The 25181-nt window shown below is 43.5% G+C and overlaps 1 protein-coding gene across 1 annotated transcript in view; it reads left to right on the forward strand.

Annotated features, from left to right (window-relative positions):
* Window positions 1–8770, forward strand: part of mfsd12a (major facilitator superfamily domain containing 12a) — a 78865-nt gene extending 70095 nt beyond the window's left edge. The window contains exon 10 of the mRNA XM_078198339.1: window positions 7391–8770. Within this exon, the coding sequence (XP_078054465.1) occupies window positions 7391–7467 (77 nt within the window). The 3' untranslated portion in view covers window positions 7468–8770. The remainder of the gene's footprint in view (window positions 1–7390) is intronic.
* The last annotated feature ends 16411 nt before the right edge of the window (window positions 8771–25181 follow it).

The following is a 25181-nucleotide window of genomic DNA, read 5'->3' on the forward strand; positions in this document are numbered from 1 at the left end:
CCTTATTTTAATATCCTTTACAGAAGATCCCTCACGAGTCAGGTTCGATTATGGGCTGAAGTCTCTGAAGTTGGGCTTGAATCTAGGACTGATGCAGAAAGAGAATGCTATTATTAGGGCCAACAGTTCTAAAGTACTACAGTTATGTCAGGTACATACCAGAGTACTGTGTGTACTCTTCATTAATCTTGAGTCCCAACTCATCCTTGTAAGGAGATGATATTAAATGTAATGGCTACTTTATAGGGAGGACACGTGAGAAGGAAATTTGGCTTGGACACATTCCTAAGTCAGCAAGCCAGTCTCGGGGATGTATCTAAATTCAAATGATTTGAGCTAAATGAATATTTGCGGTGCACAGCCAAGACTCTCGGGTTATTAATATTTCCTCAAAGTGGACACAATATTACAAATGTTACACCCCTTTGATAAGGTACCATGTAACTGGCTTCAAAATTGAAGTCCATTGAATTAAAGGGGCATTGGCAACATGGATACAAAATTGGCTAAGAGACAAAGCAAAGTGTAGCATTGGGTTGGTTTTTTAAATTGGAAGGAAGTATGCAAAGATGTTACCCATACATCAGTACAAGGACCACTGCTCTTTTTAGCATTGTATATTAATAATCTGGATTGGGTGTATGGGACATGCAAAGTTTGCATTTAAATGAAACTTGATGCAGCAAATGAGGAGGATAATAGACTTCAGAAGGATGTAGGCTGGTAAAATGGGCAGACATATCTAACACCAGTGATATTGATATAATTTTGGTAGGATTATTTCTGACTTAAATGGTACAATTTAAAGGGGGCTCGGGGACGGGGACGGGGGGGGGGGGGAGTATGTACACGGGCGTTTGAAGGTGGCAGGACAAGTTGAGAAGGCCATAAGCGGCATTTGGGGTCCTTGAATTCCTATGCAAGGGGTAAAGAGGCCGGAATTCTCCGACCTCGTCTGCAGCTGGGATTCCCCGGTCCCACTGCAATGAATGGAAATTTTGCTGAGCTCCAAATTCTCATCTCACTGGCAGGTTGTGTGACATCAGAGAATGCTGGCCATTGTACAAAAGCAAGGTGGTTATGTTAAACCTTATGAATCAATGGTTAGGCCGTAGCTGTCATTGTGTCCCCGTTCTGGGCGTTGCCTTTTGGGAAGGATGTCGAGGCCTTCAAGGGTTCAGTGGGTTGGGAGTAAGGTGGGCTGTAGGGCTGCTGCCTTTGCTGTATCACCTTATTGCCATTTCAGTCCCACAGCTAAGCAAATTGTTAGGGAGGACCCGAGTCCAGGAGGTCTGTAAACGCCAGTCAGAGGTCAGAACGGCAGCTGATCTGTTTTTTCCCTGCCTGACTTGACCATCTTCCCAACCTAATAGTATTTCTCTCTCTCTCTCCCCTCCTCCTCTGACAACTGAATGTTTCACCATTGGAGACACCACTTCTAGTGGGGCCCCATGTAACCCCTGAAAGAGGAGCTGAAGAGTTTACCAGCTATCCTGGGTCAACATTTATCATTCAACCAACATCACCTTAGCCAGATTATCCAGTCCTTTCTTTCCTCCTAGCAGCTTGCGAGAACCAACAAATTGGCTGCTGAGCTTCCCTACATAAGGCTACATGCCCTCCCCCCCCCCCCCCAAAAAAGTAACATTGTGAAATTCACTGGATTCACCCAAGATTGGTGCTATATGTAAATGTGAGCCATTCCTGCTCCCCTTGCTCAGGTTATTTCAGGGAAAATATGGTCCTGGAATTCAGCCATCTTTTTGATTTCCAGTTTCAACATAACACGGGGCAACAAGCTAATAGGAAAATGCAGAAAAGTTGAATGTTTTTCAGCCGCAGTTAGCCTGAATATTTATTTGAAATGTGAAGTAAGAACAAAACTAAAACTATTGCTTGTATTTTTGGCATTAAACATGTATAATCTTTTCATGCAATCATGACTGCTTGGCATTGGAAGCTTGTAATTGGGTAGACCTTTAATAATTAACTATGCTTTTAGCTCATTTTCACAGCCATCTGCTCTCAATATTTTTCAATTGCAGTTAATGTAATGGCCTTGTTCAATGACTGGATATTCTCAAGTTACAGCTATGGATCCTGTGAATAGTGGCCATTCATGTTCGAACCATGCTAACATTTGGCCTTTCTCCTCGTCTCGTCCAAAAGGCAACATCCGTTTTGATTCTAGCCTAACTTTGCTTTTTATTCCTATTGCATTTGATCCAAAGGTGGGGTTTTTCTGGCTGTTCGTTGCGGTTTTGTATGGATTTGCTATTCATATGAATACTAAACTTGTTGATTTTTTAAAAAAATGCTAAACTTTTATTATGAAAACTAGTAAACGCTCATGGTACAGATGTGTCACCATAGCAAAATAACTCTGTTTTAACGTCCTCTCTCATACTGTTGTGCAAGAACCTCAAATCTCTAGCAATATCCCTTACCCAAATTTATGGTAATAATGTACACTTGTTACATGTACAGGATATAAATTGTGCTATGTCCTGTATTGTATAATGCCAGATGGACTCGAGTTTTAATTTCACTTCAGCTGTTTCATAAGTATTCTTTCTAACCACTGCCACCGTGTTACAGTTTAAATTCTTTCCCTACAATGTAAAGTTTTTTTAATAAAAAATGATTAATCCAGAAATGTCAATCTTTAAGCTTGTTTGGACAATCTGAGTACTTTGAAATAGTGTACTAAAACTCACTTCAGGAAACGACTCCGAATGCCAAAAAACATTTTAAACGCACGTTTACCACGAGTCACAAGTGCAGATTTTTAAATAGACCATTAAATCAGCCAATTTATCGCTCAACGCATAATTTAAGACCTCCAGGACGTTTTTTAATACTCTAACTGGAAAGAGGGAAATTTAGAAAATTATTTCAGTTTTAAAAGTTGATCTAATTCATGTAAAACACGTTCTTAAACATTGCAGCAATTTTTGAAAATTTGGCCTTTTTTTAAAAACTAAAACATGAGCCATGTCTCAAAGTGGGAATGCAGTCACTTTCCCCGTTTGGATGATTTGAAGCTAAGACGGACTAGGTTTTAAATAGGTGAACCATCCATAATCCCACCCAATGCTAAATGTACTGTGGAGCACAACATCTGTGCTAGGAGCATGTGAGTTTAAAAAAAACATTAAACTCTGAAGGAACATTAATCAAGAGGTCCATTAATGTTGGTTGTTAACGTTTTTGTCTTTGTCTCTTTTCAGGGTTCATTACTTTATTGGTAACTATTATGTTTAGAGTGCCAGTGTGTTGATTGGGGGTGGGGAGGGAGGAAGACTCCCATAGTGACTGGACATGAACTGAATTGTTGCAGCGAATGATGACGATGGTTTCCGACATCTGTAATGCACTTATTGAGAGCAGAACCAAAAAATAAACGTGTAACGTCATGATGCCTAGAAATTCATTCACTAACCAGAATAGAAGCGAATCGACAACACGGTGGCACAGTGGTTAGCACTGCTGCCTCTCAGCACCAGGGACCCGGGTTTGATTCTGGCCTGCAATGACTGACTGTACTGAGTCTGCATGTTCTCCCAGTGTCTGCGTGGGTTTCCTCCCAGGTGCTCCAGTTTCCCCCCACAGTCCAAAACTGTGCAGGTTAGGTGGCTTGGCCATGCTAAATTGCCCCTTAGTGTCAGGGGGATTAGCCAGGTAAATGCAAGGAGTTACAGGGATGGGGCCTGGATGGGGTTAAGGGGTGGCACAGTGGTTAACACTGCTGCCTTAGTGCCAGGGACCTGGGTTCAATTCCCAGCTTGGGTCACTGTCTGTGTGGAGTTTGCACTTTCTCCCTGTGTCTGCGTGGCTTTCCTCCCACAATCCAAAGATGTGCAAGTTAGGTGGATTGGCCATGCTAAATTGCCCCTTAGAGTCAGGGGGACTAGCTAGGGTAAATGTATGGGGTTTATGGGGCTTGGGTGGGATCGTGGTTGGTTCAGACTTGATGGGCTGAATGGCCTCCTTCTGCACTGTAGGATTCTATGAATTGGCGTTGCCATTTTTATATAGTTCCTCTTGTGTGGCTAATGTTTACAGCGCAGATTTTCCACCACCAAACTGACCTTCCTTTGTTTAGTTTACTGTTCAGGTCATGTGCACAGTTTGAGGTTTTAAGCAAATCCAGATCCTTCATTGTTGAGAAGCAGTTGCCACAGAATTCACTTGCTCCCTCATCCAAGAACGTTCCGTACTCCCATTTTGGTTGCCTAATTTAAACTGCAAGGCCACTCTGGTGTACTAATGCTTCTCCGCAATGCTTTGTGCAGAGGCAACCAGACAGCTCTTGGATGCTGTAAAGTTTGCAAGCATGTATTGAAGCAGTCCTGATAAATATGATGAACATTTCGAGTCTGGATGGCCCTTCGTCAGCGCCCTGACTCGAAACGTTGGCTCCATTCTCTCTCTTGTCAAATGTCAGACCTACTGAGATTTTCCAGCATTTTCTGTTTTTGTTTCAGATTCCAGCATCCCGCAGTATTTTGTTTTTATCTGATAAATATGGTGTGGTTTGCAGGAGGACCAAATCGTTGTTTGTGCTGGCAGGGTCGGGTTGATATAATCTTTTTCGGTGGGTGACAGGGTGGTTATGTGCTGAGTCAGTCACCAGGTTTGGGCATCTGCTTAAAAGTTAAAGTTTTTATTTATTAGTCACAAGTATGGCTTGCTTTAACACCTGCAATGAAGTTACTGTGAAATTCCCCTAGTCGTCACACTCCGGCGCCTGTTTGGGTCAATGCACCTAACCAGCTCGTCTTTCAGAATGTGGGAGGAAACCAGAGCACCCGGAAGAAACCCACGCAGACACGGGGAGAACATGCAAATTCCACACAGACACTGACCCAAGCTGGGAATCGAACCCGGGTCCTGGTGCTGTGAAGCAGCAGTGCTTAGATGTGCATCTTATCCTTTTGCGGTACAATTGCTGACTCTTGACTGCAGATATTTCATAACTTTTAATGAAATTCTGTTTTTTTTTAACAGTTGGACTTTTTCGTATGAGCATAAGATGCCGCAAAGTACCTATGAACTTTGATAGGTATAGAGAGATATGGGCCAAACATGGGCAATTGGGACTAGCTTAGGAGTTTGTTTTTTTAAAAAAGGGGCAGCATGGACAAGTTGGGCCAAAGTGCCCGTTTCCATGCTGTAAATCTATGACTCTAACTATGTTTTAAATGTGATGGAAAGATTGCTAGAGGATTAGTCTCGAGCTTTATTTTTTACATTGGGGAAATTGGGGGCAAATTGGTTTTCCTGTGGCTGTAATAAATGTCACCTTGGTCTTTCTATAATGAGGGCTACACATTTCTTCTTCACCTAAGGTATTGCATCCAGTTCTGGGCATCACACCTTTAGGGTGGCTTTGAGAGGTTGCAGAGGAGATTTCCCAGAATGATTCCAGGGATGTGTTAGGATGAAGTTGCTCTCCTTGGAGCAAAGGAGATGGAGTCTTTATTCTTTGGGATGTGGGTCTTGCTGGTTATGCCAGCGTATGTTGCTCATCCCTAATTGTCCTTGAAGATGGTAGTTAGCTGCTTCTTGAAGCACTCCATGAGGTGTAGGGAGGGTGTTCCAGGATTTTGACCCTGCGGCAATGAAAAAAACAGCAATATATTTCCAAGTCAGAATGGTGAGTGACTTGGAGGGGAACTTCCAGGTAGTTATTTCCCCTTGCTTCTGCTGCCCTTGTCCTTCTAAATAGTAGTGGTTGTGGGTTTGGAAGTTGCTGAATAAGGAACCTTGCTGAGTTCCCGGAGTGCATTTTGGAGTTGGTACAGATCATTCTGGTCTATGGTAACCCTCTATGTTGATGGGTAGTGGGGGATTCAGTGATGGTAATGCCACTGATTAAGGGGAGGTGGTTAGAATCTCTCTTCGTTGGAGATGGTCATTCCCTGGCAGTTGTGTAGCATGAATGTTTGGGGCTTAGCAGCCCAGACTGAATATTGTCCAGGTCTTGGTGCTTCAGTATCTGAGTTGTGAATGATGCTGTTAATCATCGCCATCCCCCCTCCTGACCTTTTTTATGATGGAGCACGTACACTATTCTGACCAGCTTAGATAAGGTAAACAAAAGCAGTGTCCAGTAGCTGATGGCACAAGGACGAGGGGACATTTTGGGCAAGAGATGCAGGAAAGGATATGATGAAGAACCTTTCTGTGCAGAGAGTGGTAATCGCCTGGAATTGTGTGCACAAGCGTCCAGAACTCTGTGTGCTTCTAATCATGTGCAAAGGGTGATGGAGGTGTGGACACTATCAAAGATTCCAAAAGGAAATTGAATTCATTTGAAAGCAGTAAACTTGCAGGACTATGGGGAATGGGATTGGTTGGATTGCTCCAGAGAGAGCACCGACATGATCTCCAGTGGCTGAATAGCAGCCTCCTGTGCTGTAGTCATGGCTCTTTCAGTGATGCCCCTCTCTAAATAAAACAGGGTAAAATATCCAATGGAGCTTGGAATAAGCTCCAGCACAAAGTTTAGGTCACCGAACTCTGCTCCTTTTATACTTTAGGGGAGGCAATAGCCTAGTGATATTATTGCTCGACTATTCATCCAGAAACACTGCTAATGTGCTGGGGATCCAGGTTCGAATCCCACCATGGCAGATGGTGAAATTTGAATTCAATCAAGAAAATCTGGAATCAAGAAAATCTGGAATTAAGAAAATCTGGAATTAAGAAAATCTGGAATTAAGAATCTACTGATGACTGTGAAACCATTGCCGATTGTCAAAAAAACATTTGGTTCACTGATATCCTTCAGGGAAGGAAATTGGCCGTCCTTACCTGGTCTGGCCTAAATGTGGCTCCAGAGCCACAGCAAATGTGGTTGATTCTCAACTGCCCTCAGGCAACTAAGGATGGGCAACAAATGCCCATGTCCCATGAATGAATAAAAAAAACTACTTTCAAAGATCTTTGTAAACTTAGCTGGTTTGGTCGGTTTTGTTTTTGGTTTGGATCCGATTCCTTAAATTATAATGAAGAGAAAATCCAATGCAGCTTATTCCCTGCTTTGTGGTGAATGTTTGTGTTCTACCAAACTTTGGCGCCGAGCATTGAAGAGCAAGATTCAGCATTTGAGATTTGATTCACTAATGTCCTTTTTTTTAGGGAAGGAAATCCGCCATCCTTACCTGGTCTGGCCTACATGTGACTCCAGATCCACAGCAATGTGGTTGACTCTCAACTGCCCTTGGGCAGCTAGGGATGGGCAATAAATGCAGGCCAACCAGCAATGCCCATGTCCCATGAATGAAATTAAAAAAAAAAAAAATCAATTTTGAAGCTGTTACTCTTTGCATTTTGATTTTAATTTGCTCATGTCTCTTTTTGTCTCCCCTTTTTGAACGTGTAGATCGTGATATTGAAGTGGTCGGATCATCTGCAACTGAGGAGAGCATCGATTCCAGTGACTATGGAGCAATTAATTGATGAATCGAAGCTTGGAACCAGACACCGTAGAATAAGAGACACTAAAATAACCTTGTACAACGCATCTTGACATCCTGAACCTCATTGCTTTAGATCAATGATACCTCGTGCTTTGGAGCTGGGTTAGAATCTACCTCTTTCAGTCAGCTCTGTGGTGTGTGGAGGTACAAGGTTGATGCTTTAATGACTGTCTTGAATGTAGAAATCTTTGAATGTGCAGGGAGTAGGTCACTTTGTGCGTGATCGCTTCATTTTCTTTATTTAAGAAAAACCCATGTGATTATGGAATTGAGGTCAGTAATAATGATTGAAGGGGTCTTGATACACTATTCTCACCGTGATATTTTAATGTCTTCAGCACTTTTTCTAACCAGTGGTTTGATGCACCTTTTTTCCTTTTTTGGCTGCAGAAACTCAGTTTTATATCACTTTATTCTTGTTGCTCCCACATGAAGCAGCATGTTCCAAAGTCTGTTTTGAGGTGGAGTAGGTTCACAAACATACCTGAGCTCACTTTGAGTAGCAGAGGCCTCTGCGTGACAGTAACAGAATGTGAACTACATCAGTCTACGGAAAAGGGAAATTTTACTTTGCGCTGATGTCAACGAAACCAGGCCGGGAATCTTGCTACATTTTTAAATATCCAAACATCCCGGAAGTGAACCTTCCACATGGCACCCCGTAGCCCCTCAAAGATGATGAACGGAGTGACTTGTATGAAATCGGTCAAAGATATTACACCCTGCGACACAATTAAAGCACCCTTATTTTTTTTTGGTCTGAGGGCAAGATTGGGCCAGGAATCTTGCTACTTTTAAATATTCAAATATCTCCTGAAGCAGACCTTCCACATCCCACTCCGTAGCTCCTCAAGCTGATAAACAGAGCTACTTGTATAATATCAGTCACCTGTTCGTAAAGATGTCACACACTTTTGCACAATTTAAGCACCCATTTCTTTTTTGGCCCAAAGACAATTTTTTTTTTTCAGAGCTGCACTTTTTAAAAAATGTTGACTCGAGGAATACTCTGTCGTGTAGGTGGTTATTAATCTTTCATTCAAAATGAGGTTTAAAAACTTTAAGATGTTTTTGGTGGCCTTTATGCTTCTGTTCAGTATGACTTCTGACTTCAATTTTAATGCCCCGATGAATGTGTCTGTAGGGGTGAATACATATTCCCAATTCCTGGACCAAGAGCCAACTTTGTAACTTTTTTTATTCACAATGTGATTAATGTTGACTATCTTTAAGATGTTTATATTGAATGAACTCTAATAAATGAACAGATTTGCATTAATTACAAAATGAGACATTTTTCTCAGCATTTAACTGAATTAATATGGGGCTTCTAACTTGATTTCGATGAACAACCCAGGCAGGGGTTTTAAGCTGGGTTTTTTTTTCCAGTCCCATGAATCCAAAGGTGTTTCTTTACCCTTTTTGAAAGCTTTTAGCAGTCCAGCTGAATGGAGCCTTCCACAGCAAAATGTCTTGACCCGTGGGGCTTGCCAACCTCCCAGGATTGGCCTGGACACTCTAGCGCACTGCTGTATGAAATCCCAATTGGCATAGGAAGCAATGGGTCACAAAGATAGATGTGTTGGCCGACTAATGGCCGGAGCAGGGAACAGGATTTACTCATGACGAAACATCCAGGAGTACACTTGATTGCAGTTGGCAACCCTACAGACCCAACCTTCGTGACACTGGGGACATGGAGAACCTTGGCAATAGTGACACTTAGGCTGGAATTTTCCCGCCAGTGAATCTTTCAGTCCTGTCAACAGCAAATCCCTGGCATGTTTCCTGTGTGGGAAGGGGGGGGGGGGGGGGGGGGGGGGGGGGTTGTAGAATGGGAAACCTCCGGACAGCAGCAGGATCAGAAGATCCCACCCCCTGCCAATGGTAGGTCACCTCCAAAACATGCCACAGGGAGGGATGGAAAATCCTGCCCTTGGTGCTTGTGCAGTGAAGGCCAATGCAAAGCTTGATTTTTGGCCAACTGCAGAAGATAGCCATTGGGATGAGAGCCCGATGACCAGATTCTTGCCCACAATCGAGAGGCAATGCTCATTCCCAGTTTAGGTTTAGCCTGTTGATTCCCTGTACTTGAACTTTGCAATGGTGGTTTTTCATTTGAACAATATGCTGAATGCTTGTTTTGGTACTTCAATATTTAAACTGATTAATTGAAAATGCATACGAATTCCAGGAGGCTGAGGGCATGATGCCAGTAATGTGCCACATTTGTGAAACATAATGGACAATTACTGATAGTACTTGCACAATTAGCTTTCAAGTGTTTGCTTTTAAGGCCTTGCCATTTCAATGCCAAAATGAAGTTACTAATTAATCTGCTTCTGAAGTATTTGACTTCAGAAAACAGTTGAGATTAAGTAAGAATTCTTTCTTTTATCTGGCTGTACAGGTAATACAGGATGGGAGTGGTAGTATTTCCCAGATGTGGATTGGTTGTGGGGTGGGTCAACTTTTATCAAAACATGCGCTCAATATAATCTGCATCCTGGAATATCAAGCTGCCTTTACTTTCAATTTTTATGAACAGGATGACCTTCCCACTCAGCTCCCTCCCTCTGCTCACTCAGCGACGGTTGAGACCCAGGCCTGCCTGCCAGTCTCTACCCACGTTAAGGTCCTTAAGTGGCCAATTATTGACTACTAATGGGTCGCTGATCACCCAGGCTCAATTTTCCCACTGGTGGGAGAAGCTTGGGGGCAGCTGAAAAGTAACGCTGTTAAGGCCTCAGGTGGGGGTGGGTGGGGGAAGGTGGGCAGACATCTCTACCAGTAGCCTCCCTTTTAATATCAGGAGCAAGCCTCCAAGGTCTGGCTGTGAAGTTGTACGAACTAAGGAATGGCATGATGGGAAAATTGGTCAGCTATTTGGTACAATATAAGCAAGACTGACTCTGCATAACTTAAGACTGTGTATGAGTAAATAAAATAAGGTCAGGGAGTCACCGACCACCTTCTGTTGCATCAAAGGACAAGATAAGGGTATGAACGATGAGACAAAGTTCTAGGAGGTCAACCAGTTATGACATGATTAGTGACGTTGCTTATGATTCTATTACTAATCGAATTCCTGAATATGCTCTGGTCACGCAAACTGATAATTATGTATAAATACTGAACTGATTCTTTGTGTAATTGCGGACTTGAGGAGGAATTAGCAAGTTGTACCAACTGCTCTCTGAACTCTTTCAGCCAAATACTGCATGCAGTCTTTCGTAAATAAAGGCTAATTATTTTGTCAGAACGAACTGAGTTTTTCTATATCAGTCAAGAAGCAGGAAAGTTTCCATTTCAACATGGCTCCTGCAGGAGCTCCTCCTCTTTTTCCCTTCACTCCTTTCTCTCCCTCCCCTGCCCCCTTTCTCTCTCTCCTTTCCCCTCTCCACCCACCAGAACTTTAATTCCGTTGGTGCTAGTTGTTTTTGTTTAAAATCTCAGATTTAGAACCTAAATCTAAGTCTGGCATTTTAAAACACACAAAATTATACTTCTTGCATCCAAGATTTGATCTCTAATTTATGAATTTGACACTGGGTGAACTGAGCCCTGTAGAAGGTGATGGTCATCATGCTGGCTTGTTGTCTTTGCTAGATTACAGGCACCTTGGGTGGGATTTTATAGCCTTGCTTGTCCTGAAACTGTAAAATCCCATCTGAGGTCAACGGACCTTTCCATGTTCCATCCACCCTACCTGCTCCGATTCCTGGGAGGAGGGGGAATTCCAGCCCAAAGCTCCTGTGCTAAAGGTTTGGGAGATGGTTTGTGGGATTGTGTTGGGGTAGACAGGAAATTAAAATTCTCAAACCATCCTCTGCTGGATTTTTATGAAGATGCAACGAGTGCGGTTGACCGAGGGGAACCGGTGGATGTGGTGTTTTTGGATTTCCAGAAGGCGTTCGATAAGGTGCCTCACAAAAGGTTGCTGCAGAAGATTGGGGTACACGGAGTTGGGGGTAAAGTGTTAGCGTGGATTGAGGATTGGCTATCTAACAGGAAGCAGAGAGTTGGAATAAATGGGTGCTTTTCTGGTTGGCAGTTGGTGACTAGTGGCGTGCCGCAGGGATCGGTGCTGGGGCCTCAACTGTTTACCATTTGCATAGACGATCTGGAGGAGGGGACTGAGTGTAGGGTAACAAAGTTTGCGGATGATACAAAGATGAGTGGGAAAGCGAATTGTGTGGAGGATGTGGAAAGTCTGCAGAGAGATTTGGATAGGCTAAGTGAGTGGGTGAGGATCTGGCAGATGGAGTATAACGTTGACAAGTGTGAGGTTATCCACTTTGGAAGGAATAATAGTAAAATGGACTATTATTTAAATGGTGAAAAATTACAACATGCTACTGTGCAGGGGGACTTGGGGGTCCTTGTGCTTGAATCGCAAAAACTCAGTTTGCAGGTGATTAGGAAGGCAAATGGAATGTTGGCCTTTATCGCGAAGGGGGTGGAGTATAAAAGCAGGGAGGTCTTGCTGCAATTGTACAAGGTACTGGTGAGGCCGCAACTGGAGTACTGTGTGCAATTTTGGTCCCCTTGTTTGCGGAAGGATGTATTGGCCTTGGAGAACAGAGAAGGTTCACTAGGTTGATACCGGAGATGAGGGGGTTGGCTTATGAGGAGAGATTGAGTAGATTGGGCCTGTACTCGGAGTTTAGAAGGCTGAGGGGAGATCTTAGAGACATATAAGATAATGTAGGGACTAGACAGGGTAGAGGCAGAGAGATTCTTTCCACTTAGAAAGGAAACAAGAACTAAAGGACACAGCCTCAAAATAAGGGGGAGTCAGTTTAGGACAGAGTTGAGGAGGAACTTCTTCTGAGGGTAGTGAATCTCTGGAATTCTCCGCCCATTGAAACAGTGGAGGCTACCTCATTAAATATGTTTAAGACACACAGGTAGATTTCTGATCATTAAGGGTTATGGGGAGCGGGCGGGTAAGTGGAACTAAACCACTATCAGATCAGCCATGATCTTATTGAATGGCGGGGCAGGCTTGAGGGGCTAGATGGCCTACTCTTCCCCCCCCCTCCCCACCCCAGTGTTACTGAAGGCAGGTTGGAGGGGGAATTCCTTCCCCCTCTAGGCAGGGTGAGTTTATTACTGAAACCTTTTTTAGGAGGCTCACTGTCTCCCATTTTAACAGCATTATTGTTCCCACGTGGAGGCAGGGAATCCTCAGGAATTCCAGCAGTTACAAGGAGGGGTGAAGATTTAGACCCCTGAGATAATTGCCTTATTGCTTTGCTTGTGAGTAAGAGGTGTGCTGCTTTCAGGCTTATTAAGCTTACCTTTGCAATCAGCGAGACAGCTCGCCTCCCCAGGTAATGGCCTGCAATCCACTCTGCTCTGCCTGCTTTCCTCCCTAACATCTCCAGGCCAGTGGCTGAGAAACATGTTGAAAAAACATTGGTAGCACAGTGGTGAGCACTGCTGCTTCACAGCACCAGGGACCTGGGTTCGATTCCCGGCTTGGGTCACTGTCTGGGTGGAGCTTGCACATTCTCCCCATGTCTGTGTGGGTTTCCTCCCACATTCTGAAAGACATGCTGGTTAGGTGCACTGACCTGAACAGGCGCCGGTTTGTGGCAACTAGGGGATTTTCACACTAACTTCATTGCAGTGTTAATGTAAGCCTTACTTGTGACGAATACACTTTTAATTAATGGTGAACTGTGGATAACTTCTACAAGACACTCCAACAGGTGCCTCCAAGATGACTCCCATCGGGTAGCACAGTGGTGAGCACCACTGCTTCACACGCAAGGGACCAGGTTTCGATGCCTGGCTTGGATCACTGTGTGGCGTTTGCACATTCCTCCTGTGTCTGCGTGGGTTTCCTCCGGCTGCGATGGAGCTGTTCATTCAGAAACAAATGCAAGTTCTATTGCGTTGAAAGGTTTAAGAAATAATTGCTACTTGTATGAATTCCCTTGGGCTTTGGGATCTCAAAGAATGACAATGTGGCTTTCACAAATGCCAGCAGGTCTCGCGGTTTAATCATCCAACAATTGTATTTCAACAATTTTATCTATTTGAACAACTTTGTAACAACAGTGCAATTGTCTGGACTTAAATGATTAAGGACCTTGACTTCCTACTTCCTATACATTGGTCAGGCTCGAGGGAGCATGTTACCCCGCAATTAACAAAGTCTGGGTTTTGCTACGAGAGCAATGGGAATTAGGAGAATGTGCCTCACACACAGCTTGAGTGGAAGATTGACTGTTACAGATGGATAAACTAAACAAGTGCTGGAAAATCTCAGCAGGTCTGGCAGCATCAGTAAGGAGAGAAAAGAGAGCTGACATTTCGAGTCCAGCCGACCCTTTGTCAGAGCTTTGACAAAGGGTCGTCTGGACTCTCAACATCAGCTCTTTTCTCTCCTCACAGATGCTGCCAGACCTGAGATTTTCCAGCATTTTCTCTCTTGGTTTCAGATTCCAGCATCTGCAGTAATTTGCTTTCATTTGCCCAAAAGTATATCCCTTTCGGCTTCGATCAGTGCAAGATACTGACTCCAAAATTGATACAAAATAGATAAGCTTGGTATGGCTCCTGCTCTGACCAAAACTGCCAAAAACTACAAAAGGGTTGTGAATGTCTTCTAGTCCATTGTGCAAACTAGCCTCCCATCCATTGACTCTGTCTACACTTCCTGCTGCATCGGCAAAGCAGCCAGCATGATCGAGAACCCCACCCACCCTGGACATACACTCTCGCACCTTCTGCCACCGGGAGAAAGATACAAAAGTCAGATCACGTACCAACTGACTGAAGAACTGCTTCTTCCCTGCTGCCATCAGTCTTTTGAATAGACCTACCATATATTAAGCCGATCTTTCTCTGCACCCTAGCTATGATTGTAACACTATATTCTGAACGCGCACCTTTCCTTCTCTCCTATGCACTCCATGAACGGTATGCTTTCTCTGAAAAGTGTGCAAGAAACAATACTTTTCACTGTATCCTGATACGTGTGACAATAGTAAATCGAAGTCTGGCTTTGATACCACCACCAAGAGTAGACGGATAATGACATCAGTTAGCAAGTAGCACTGATTTGACTCCAGTGCGGCCATGTTGAGGCTGAATGTTTGCAGCAGCAGGAAGGGCCCTTCCCCACCAACTTTTTTAAAGGGACCATTAACCACTTTCTGATTAGTTGCTGTTTGAATACTGCAATCTTATTAATTAGCAATGCCATGAAGTTTGTGTGAGATCTATATTGGGAGCACAGGTGAATGCCCCATCAGATGGGTGGCATGGTGGCACAGTGGTTAGCACTGCTGCCTCACAGTGCCAGGGACCAGGGTTTGATTCCTGGCTTGGGTCACTGCCTGTGCAGACTCTGCACATTCTCCCCATGTCTGTGTGGGTTTCCTCTAAGAAGTCGCACAACACCAGGTTAAAGTCCAACAGGTTTATTTGGTAGCAAATACCATAAGCTTTCGGAGCGCTGCTCCTTCATCAGATGGAGTGGAAATGTGCTCTTCTTGGAGATCCTCTCCCACAGTCTGAAAGACGTGCTGGTTAGGTGCATTGGCCATGCTAAATTCTTCCTCCAGTGTACCTGAACAGGTGCCAGAGTGCGGTGACTAGGAGATTTTCACAGTAACTTCATTGCAGTGTTAATGTAAGCCTACTTGTGATAAATAACTAAATAAACTTTAACTTTATGATCTTCGTGCGTGTTTATGGGAATGATCAAATGTAGCCCCTTCAGAATTGCTATCAGTAACAGAATCCAATGCATTAAAAGGCTTGTAACTCTGTTAAAAGCAAAATACTGTGGACGTTGGAATCTGAAACAAAAACAGAAAATGCTGAAAAAAATCTCAGCAGGTCTGACAGCATCTGTAGAGAGGGAATTGAGACAACGTTCTGACGAAGGGTCATCCAGACTCAAAGTTGACTCTATTCTCTCTCCACAGATGCTGTCAGACCTGCTGAGATTTTCCAGGATTTTCTGTTCTTGCATGTCTCTGTATTTGCTGTAACACTTTATTTCCTTTTGCATGCTTTATCATTGGTGTATATGCATCATTGCATCTGTATTGCTGTATCTGTTTTCCTGTTACATTTTTCTTTTGATTTTACTTCAGATTCAAGCCCTCTGCAGCGATTCTCCAAGATAAGTAGCGCTGTTGCCTACTAACCTTTGAAAATCCTCTTAGGATTTGATATTTCCATTATCATTCCTCCCTGCTGTATAGAATATGTTTGAAATTTGCATTATTCGATATCATGCATGCTTTTTTTTGTGCAAATGCTTTATGCAAATAACACTAACAGTTGATCTGTTATAAACATGATCTTAAAACCAAATAGTTAACATCTGAAAATTCATTTGTTTACAGAAAGCTATGTTCTATATTTCGGAGAAGAAAACTTGGGAAGGAGAAAATATTCCAGAAATGCAATGTAGTTAACATCCTGCAGTATTACTCTTAAGGTAGCTGGTGTTAGTGTCATGTTAATTACATTGGTATTGTCTTTGAGCATCTATAAAATAGGGGATATCTGGGACATTGGGGTATGGGAGGAGAGCTGGGAGCCTGAACAAGTCAATAAACTTTCATAAGAAAAGCTCTTGTCTTGGTTTTGACTTCAACTCATTTGGACCTTTTAATAGCCTGGAGGTTATGACACTACCAAAGAGTACTATTTTTAACTGAACTCATCTTTCAAGATCACTGCTCAAATACTCCCAATGAGGAAGTTGTCTAATTAAACATAGCCTGAGATCATCCTACAGCTGGTGGCCTACATTTAATTCCATAACATCGCCCACCTAAACCTCAGCCCATCTGCCACTGAAATCCTCATTATTCCAAAGCGCTCCTGATCATCGCCCCATCCTTCATAAACATCAACTTGTTTATATCCCATCCTTTTATCAAATCCCACTCATCACCCTGATGCTCACCAGTTCACATTGGCTCCTGGTCCTCCAATGCCTTAAATTCACCTGAACCCTCTTCTCATCTTTGTAAGCTGCAATCCTTCAAGAACTCTGCAATCAACATTTCCCTAAGGTTGTGCAGAAATCAGGAATGTGCCATCTATGATAAAACAGGCCGTGCACAAGCACCCATCCCTTTTTTTAAGATATGTGCAGACACAACCATGTGACAATATAAAGGCACCACACAATGGAAGAATTGGGCTACGCTTAGCAAAGGAAAGTTAGAGGGAGTGTTGATGCCATCCTTCAAATCTAGCCTGGAACATAGGAATTTGGAGCAGAAGTGGGCAAGTTCAGCCCTTCGAGCCTGCTCTGCCATTCAATCAGATCATGACCGATCTCTCTCTCTGGTCTCAAATTCACCTGCTCCCCTTATCTCTTTTTTATTAGCCCCCGTGTAACTCCAGTCCCTCCACCATGTCACCTCTTCAGCCATTCAAACCTCCACTCTGCATTTCTTTCCTTGATTTGGTCTGCACCTCTCTTTATGACTCTCCTCAAAACCTATTTCTTTAGCAGGTTTGAGTCATCCTTTTTAGAACCCTCCTTTTGAGAAGATTATTTTGTCTGATTTCACCTTGGTACAGTGGATTTTTTTCCCTACCTTTTCCTACCTTAAAAGGCATTGTATCAATACACGGCATCCTATTAATTCTTGGAGGACATTTCTGTGTACAGTTGCTTGCATATCGATTTCCTATTAGGAAGAGACTGCATTTGTGCTTTGCTGCTGTTTTATGAATGGCATTTGAAGGATTATTCGTCCCCATTTTATCCAGATCATTAGAGAATTAACTTATTGATTTAGTAAGCAGGTTATCTTAAATTCTTGAATACAAAGTGAAAGGATAACCTATGGTGCAGCTCATGCAGATGCATTTTTAACTGTCTTATTTGCAAGAGGTTCAGCAAAGACCATTCTAGTCAGGTGTAATTGGCAAATGTGAAGGGGTGCCGACAAAAATCCATTAACTTCAACTAGACGCTCTGACTGTGTCCAATAGTTGGATTTGAGCGATGGGAAGTCATTTCGTTCCAAAAGCCCACAGAATCCCGCATAAATATTCATTTTCCGCCTTGTTAAGCACCATCTCCTGGTCGAGGAAAAGGAAGACTAATTTTCTGGCAAAAGTGGATTGGGACTAGAATCATAAAATCCCTACAGCGCAGAAGGAGGCCATTTGGCCCATCAAGCGTACACCATTCCCACCCACGCCCTATCCCCATAACCTCGCGTATTTGCCCTGCTAATCCCCCTGAACCTAATGGCCAATCAACCTAACCTACACATCTTTGGACACTAAGGGGCAATTTAGCATTGCTAATCCACCTAACCCGCACATCGTTGGAGTGTGGGAGGAAACCAGAGCAGCCAGAGGAAACCCACGCAGACATAGGGAGAACGTGCAAACTCCACACAGTCACCCAAGGCCGGAATTGAACCTGGGTCCCTGGTGCTGTGAACAGCCAGAGTCAAGATTAGAATGATTCGTCCATCATTTTAATTTGTAATTACCCAATTCATTATTCTGATGTAATATTTTAAACTCTATAACTGTTCTTGTAGGTCAATAAAGTGTACCATCAGAAAATGGACCTAAACTTGCATCCTATGCATATCCCAGACTAATTGCACCCCCTGCATGCTTTTATCCATAGAAATAGCTCAAGAAATATCCCTTTATCAGACACATTTAATTTTATTTTTCACTGTACAATGGAGAATGGTGAGCAGATGTCCTATTGCACTGTTCAATATTACCAAACCTGCAAACTGTGCCTTAGGATTGCTCTGAACAAATGATTGAACAAGTTTTTTGCTCCGAGGAATATATACAGCTTGGATTCTTGTAACAAGCTAAGATTTGTGAGGATCAAGGCAAAATACAGCAGATGCTGGAACAAAAACAGAAAATTCTGGATAAACTCAGCAAATCTGGCAGCATCTGTGGAGAGAGAAACAGAATTAACTTTTCGCGTCCATATGACCCTTCTACAGAATTATATAGTTGGAGAGGGTGATGGGGTAGAATGCAAAGTCAGGGATAGAACAAAGAAAATTCCGGCACAGGAACAGGCCCTTCAGCCCTCCAAGCCTGCACCAACCTAATAGGTCGGGGATAAGGAGAGATTAATAAAGATGTTATAGACTAAGACAAAGAGGATGTGAATTATTTAAAGTAGAGTTTATTTATTAGTTACAAGTAGGCTTACATTCACACTGCAATGAAGTTTCTCTGAAAATCACCTAGTCACCACACTCCGGCGTCTGTTCGGGTACACTGAAGGAGAATTTAGCATAGCTAATCCACCTAACATCTTTGGACTGTGGGAGGAAACCCACGCAAACATGGGGAGAATGTGCAAACTCCACACATAGTGACCCAAGCCGGGAATCGAACCCGGGTCCCTGGCGCTGTGAGGCAGCAGTGCTAACCACTGTGCTAATATTGGTATAAAGGTAAGATAACAGAATGCATTAATAGGAGAAAAATATCAGTGCTCAGTGGGATCAACTGAAAAACAACAGTCACGGAGAGGGCTGGGGTTGTATTGGGGCAAGCCAAGGGAACCAAAAACCAAAAGAGGGGGGTCAAGATAGAGGGGGGTCAAGATGGAGGGGCAAATTCAGTCTAAGGTTGTTGAACACAATGTTGAGTCAGAGCGCTGTAACGTGCCTAATCTGATAAGATGTTGTTGTTCCAGATTGTGTTGGGCATCACTGGAACATTGCAGCAAGCTGAGGATGGACGTGTGGGCATGAGAGCAAGGTGCTGAAATAAAATGGCTAGCAACAAGAAGGTTGGGACTATGCTTGCAGACAGAGCGAAGGTGTTCCTCAAAGCGGTCACTCAGTCTGCCTTTAGTCTCCCCTGTGTCGAGGTGACCGCATTGAAAGCAGTGAATACAATAGACCAAACCGAAGGAAGTACAAGTGAAATGTTGCTTCACCTGAAAGGAGTGTTTGGGGCCTTGGACAGTGAAGAGGTAAAGGGGCAGGTGTTGTACCTTCTGCAATGGCATGGGAAGGTGTCTCGTGAAGGAGATGAAGGATTGGAGACACTGGAGGATTGGACCAGGAGTGGTCCCTGCAGAATTCTGATGGGGTGAGGGAAGGGGGGGGGGCAGATGTGCTTAATGGTGGCATTATGCTGGAGTTTGTTGAGATGGGAAAGGTACGATCCTTTGAATGTGGAGGCTGGTTGGGTGAAAGGTGAGGATGAGGGAATGTCTGGTATTCTGGGAAGGTGGGGAAGGGGTGAGGACAGAGGTGCTATATAATTCACTACATTACTGTACAGAAATATGCAATTCATTGCATTTCTATCCCTCTTCAATTCTGCATATAGACTCAAAACGTCTGTTTCTCTCTCCACAGATGCTGCCAGATCTGCTGAGTTTATCCAGAATGTTCTGTTTTCATTTGTTGAAAGAGAACTATTTGTAGCATGAGTGTCTTAAGATGATGAATCATTTGTAAACAATACTGCTGGGAAGTGTTAACTTAATGTACCATTTGGTAATTCTTACATTTTGCCTTTGAACTTTGATCTCCTTAACTGTGCAAACAAGTTTTAATATCTAAAATAAACCTTTTTTATCTCTGTACCAAAGAAAAGCCAGGCAGCGTGCCTTAGTGATTACCGTATTGTGGTTCTGACATTCATCATCATGAAGTTCTTCGAATGGTTAGTCTTGGAACACACCAACTCTGGCCTCCCAGATTGCCTAGATCCACTACAGTCTGCCTATTGTCCCAACAGGTCCACAGCAGATGCCATTTCTCTGGTCATACACTCAACCCTGGAACACCTGGGCAACAAGACTCCTTTTTTATTGACTACAGCTCAGCCTTCAACACCATTGTTCAAACAAAACTCATCTCCAAATTCCAAAGCCTAAGGCTCGGCTCCTCCCTCTGTGACTGGATCCTAGACTTCATAGAAATCATAGAAACCCTACAGTGCAGAAGGAGGCCATTCGGCCCATCGAGTCTGCACCGACCACAATCCCACCCAGGCCCTACCCCCACACATTTACCCGCTAATCCCTCTAACCTTCGCATCTCAGGACTCTAAGAGACAATTTTTAACCTGGCCAATCAACCTAACCCGCACATCTTTGGACTGTGGGAGGAAACCGGAGCACCCGGAGGAAACCCACGCAGACACGAGGAGAATGTGCAGACTCCGCACGGACAGTGACCCAAGCCGGGAATCGAACCCAGGTCCCTGGAGCTGTGAAGCAGCAGTGCTAACCACTGTGCTACCGTGCCGCCCTTCCTAACCCACAGACTGCAATCAGTAAGGAGAGGTAATGACACCTCCTCTATGATTATCCTCAACACCAGTGCCCACAAGGCTGTGTCTTCAGCCCCTTGCTATACTCCTTATGACTGTGTGGCCAAATTCCACTCCAACTCCATTCTCAACTTTGCTGATGACAACACTGTAGTGGGTCAGATCTCAAACAATGATGAGACCGAGTATAGGAAGGAGATCAAGAATCTGGTAAATTGGTGCGATGACAATAATCGCTCCCTCGATGTCAGTAAAACGAAGGAGATAGTCATTGACTTCAGGAAACGTAGTGGAGGGCATGCCCCTGTCTACATCAAAGGTGATGAAGTGGAAATGGTCAAGAGCTTCAAATTTCTAAGTGTTCAGATCACCAACAATCTGTCCTGGTTCCTACACGCTGACGCTCTGGTTAAGAAAGCCCACCAACGCCTCTACTTTCTCAGAAGGGTAAGGAAATTCGGCATGTCCACTATGACGCTCACCAATCTTTACAGTTGCAGCATAGAAAGCACCCTTTCCGGATGTATTACAACATGACATGGCCCCTGCTCTGCCCAAGAGCGCAAGAAACTACGAAGAGTGCGTGAACGAAGACCAGTCCATCACGCAAACCAGCCTCCCATCCGTTGACTCCATCTACATTTCCTGCTGCTTCGGGAAAGCAGCCAGTATAATCAAGGACCCCATGCACCCAGGACATTCTCTCTTCTAGCTTCTTCCGTAAGGAATCACATACCAACCAACTCAAGAATAGCTTCTTCCCTGCTACCATCAGACTTTTGAATGGAACTATCATACATTAAGTTGATCTTCCTCTACATCCTAGCTATGACGGTAACACTACATTCTGCACCCTCTCCTTTCCCTCTCCCCTATGTACTCTATGAACAGTATGTTTTGTCTGTATAGCACGCAAGAAACAATACTTTTCACTGTATGCTTATACATGTGAGAATAATACATCAATTCTTTTAAAAATCTCTACTTATTAAATTAAATTACACTATTGGAGACATTTTTATTTTCTCCCCATTGTTCCATTTTTTGGGCTTTATAGAATTATTACTTCTCTATTGGCAAAGTATAGACGAAAGTGGAGTCTTCAGATGAAGCGGCATGAGAGGGAAGGAGATAATTGGATTGGGACACACAGATGTACAGTCCCTGCCACTTCTGCTGGGATGTTAATGTAGCTCTGTTGAAGGGTCATCCAGATTCGAAACGTTGGCTCTATTCTCTCTCCACAGATGCTGTTGGACCTGTTGAGTTTCTCCAGCATTTTCTGTTTTTGTTGATGTGACTTGTCTGCTGCAAGTGATGAATAGTAAAGCCAATATAGGTTGTAGGGATGAAACATCAGCCCCATTCGCTGAGGGTAAATCAGTGTAGCAAAGGCTTGTTGCCAAATCCAGAATATTGACATTGGAGCACCCATTGTCCCTGTCCACACACGCACGCACACACCTTTTATTTATAGAATCATAGATACCCCACAGTGCAGAAGGAGGCCATTTGGCCCATCGAGTCCGCATCAACAATCCTACCCAGGCCCCATCCCCACAACTCCACACATTCACCCCGCTAATCCTTCTAACCTAAGAGGCAATTTAGTATGGCCAATGCATCCAACCTGCACACCTTTGGATTTCATCTTTATTGAAGTTAATGGAGCATTAAATCAGGTAAGGTGCAAAAATGTGTCTGCTTTGAACCTACATTGTTCTCTTGTTTCTCTCTGACTTGTCGTCATACCCTTGATGTGGGGATGCTGGCGTTGGACTGGGGTGAACACAGTAAGAAGTCTCACAACACCAGGTTAAAGTCCAACAGGTTTATTTTAATAAACCTGTCATGCCCTTTCCCAGCTCGTCATGTCTAAAAGGCCCACCTCCTGCTCTCTTGACCCCATTTCCACTAAATTTCAGCGATAGGAAAAGCTGGGCTACCTGTGGAATAGTAGGAAGCGTTGATTTCTTCACATTCCCATCAACCTTCTGTCTCATTGAAGTAGGCCATTTTCCAAAGCCATATTTTTATTATCTCATCAATATTCACCTCATTAAACATATTCATTTATTGGACTGATTGGCACCATTCATAACGTGCCCACAATGCAGAGGGGAACACCCGAATGGACATTCGTTTAAATCCCCCTCTGCACAGCTGAGAGACCTTTAATTCAAATTTGACAGAAGATCCTTATTCTGCCCAACAACAGCACGAAGCTGCATTTTAAAATGGCCCTTGGCCAGAAGATCGGGATATCTGCGAGTCAAGACCTGGCAGTGGGATATATGGCACAACTGTACTGTAAATAAAATATTATGGGAATAAAATGGCCAAGGCAGGCAAAGAAACTTAATAAACCAGGATAAAAAGAATAAAAGATTAGATTAAATTCCCCTACACACAGCAGGACAAAATGGCACTAACACCTAATCTCGCAAGCATAGAATACAGACACAAACACCGGAGGTCGATTTAGATAAGGGGACACATTGAGAGGATAATGGGAAACACATTAAAACACCGGGGCAAGAACAGACAGTCCCATTAACACGGACACACGGACACACACAATACAGATGCAAATTGACAAAGTCTACCAGGGAACTTCCTGACCGGATAGGATACATATTCTTAGTGTTAATCTGTTCGAATCAAAACTGCCCGCCAAATCTTCAGGGCAGCAATTAAAGAATCCCGCCACTTTTTAGGTATTGTAAAAATGTATGAGCAAATGTTCCCGCTCGAATTTGGATTCCTATAAATATCCAGAGCGAATGTGTAACTGTTGAGATCATCGTGGCCAAGCCACTGTTTCTGAGCTGGTTACGCGGGTCTCCCTGGGATCCCAGTAATTGTACAATAAAGAAAAACACTTTGAACCTTGCCTTGAGACTCGACCTCTTGAATGCACTGGTACAAGGAATATTTCCCTACAACATCATTAGTCAACACTGAAGAAGGGAAAGGGTTAAAAAAAAATTGTACTCAATGTATTTTGTACCTAAAAGGTTGAACTTTGTACCTGGAATGTATCACACACATAACCCTTCCTTATGGCTAGTCTCCCCTTGTTTATATTGCTCCTGGTAGTAGTATAAGCCATTTGTTCATGGTTCCCTCGCTTGTTTATATCATTCTGATAAAACAAAAATGTAGATGTTGGGTTGTAAGTCTTACTTTCCCGTAGGCTTGTGTATGATTTAAACAAAGGAAGCAGCTACCAAATGGTAGAGTGCGAGAATGGCCGTTTGAAGGAGGACTCCCACTGGGACAGCTGCAATCGCACACAGTCACTTCAAAGGAAAGGCCGCGGGAAGAGCGGGGGACCAGAGGTTGCATCTTGACTACAACTACCAGGAGAATTGTGCTTTATGACCCAAGGATACCAGATAATCTCTAACCATAAACCAGAGACTATCAGAAGCTGTTAAAGGAACTATAATTTATGATCAAGGACTGTTAACTGGACTTTGCTTTATGGCTTGTATTGGGAGCCCTGATGTATAAATGTCCACGCTTCTTGTGTTCAGAGAGAACTTTGGCTTCCGCTTTCAAGGGGTCAGGTTCTCCCTCAAGCTTGTGAGAATAAAGCCTTACTGTATTTTGACTCATACCAGCCTCAGAGGTATTTTTACCGACTTCAAACACAGTCCAGACTTCAGGTCTTGGATCCATCATCTTGGGAATTTTAATAAAATTACATCCATGTATCCACTTAACTTTAGAGGATGTGACATCTTTGCTATCATCTAAGGAAAATGATGAATCCGCTCAGTCCGCTTACTCAGTTTTAAGCAGTGTTGATATTGCTGATAAGTGAGGACAGTGTAAGTGATGGGGTCTATCATTTAGATTTGATTTTACAGTTCACGGAATCATAGAATGCCCACAGTGCAGAAGGAGGCCATTCGGCCCATCAAGCCTCACCACCAGCAACAATCCCACCCAGACCCTACCCCTGTAACCCCACATATTTACCTTAGCTAATCCCCCTGATACAAAGGATCAATTTCACATGGCCAATCCACCTAACCTGCACATCTTTGGATTGTGGGAGGAAACCGGAGCACCCGGAGGAAACCCACACAGGCACGGGGAGAATGTGCAAACCTCATCCAGTCATCCAAGAATTGAACCCTGGACCCTGCCACTGTGAAGCAGCAGTGCCACTGTGCCACTGTGCTGCCCAAGTTGTAAATTTTTAAAAATGTTTACCACTTCCATTGTTTACAGCTAAACAGCAAAACCGGTAGCAATTTATGAAGCAGAGGAATTAAACAGTGGGTGGAATATCATGGTCTGACTGCAGTCCAAGTTGAAGGACCCCAAATTGAGCAATACCTTCAGGAGAGACAAAATCTTTACAATTTAATGGGTTTACATAGGCAGTGGTTATTAGTAATT

Source organism: Mustelus asterias, chromosome 26 (genome assembly GCF_964213995.1).
Source record: "Mustelus asterias chromosome 26, sMusAst1.hap1.1, whole genome shotgun sequence".
Lineage (NCBI taxonomy): Eukaryota > Metazoa > Chordata > Chondrichthyes > Carcharhiniformes > Triakidae > Mustelus > Mustelus asterias.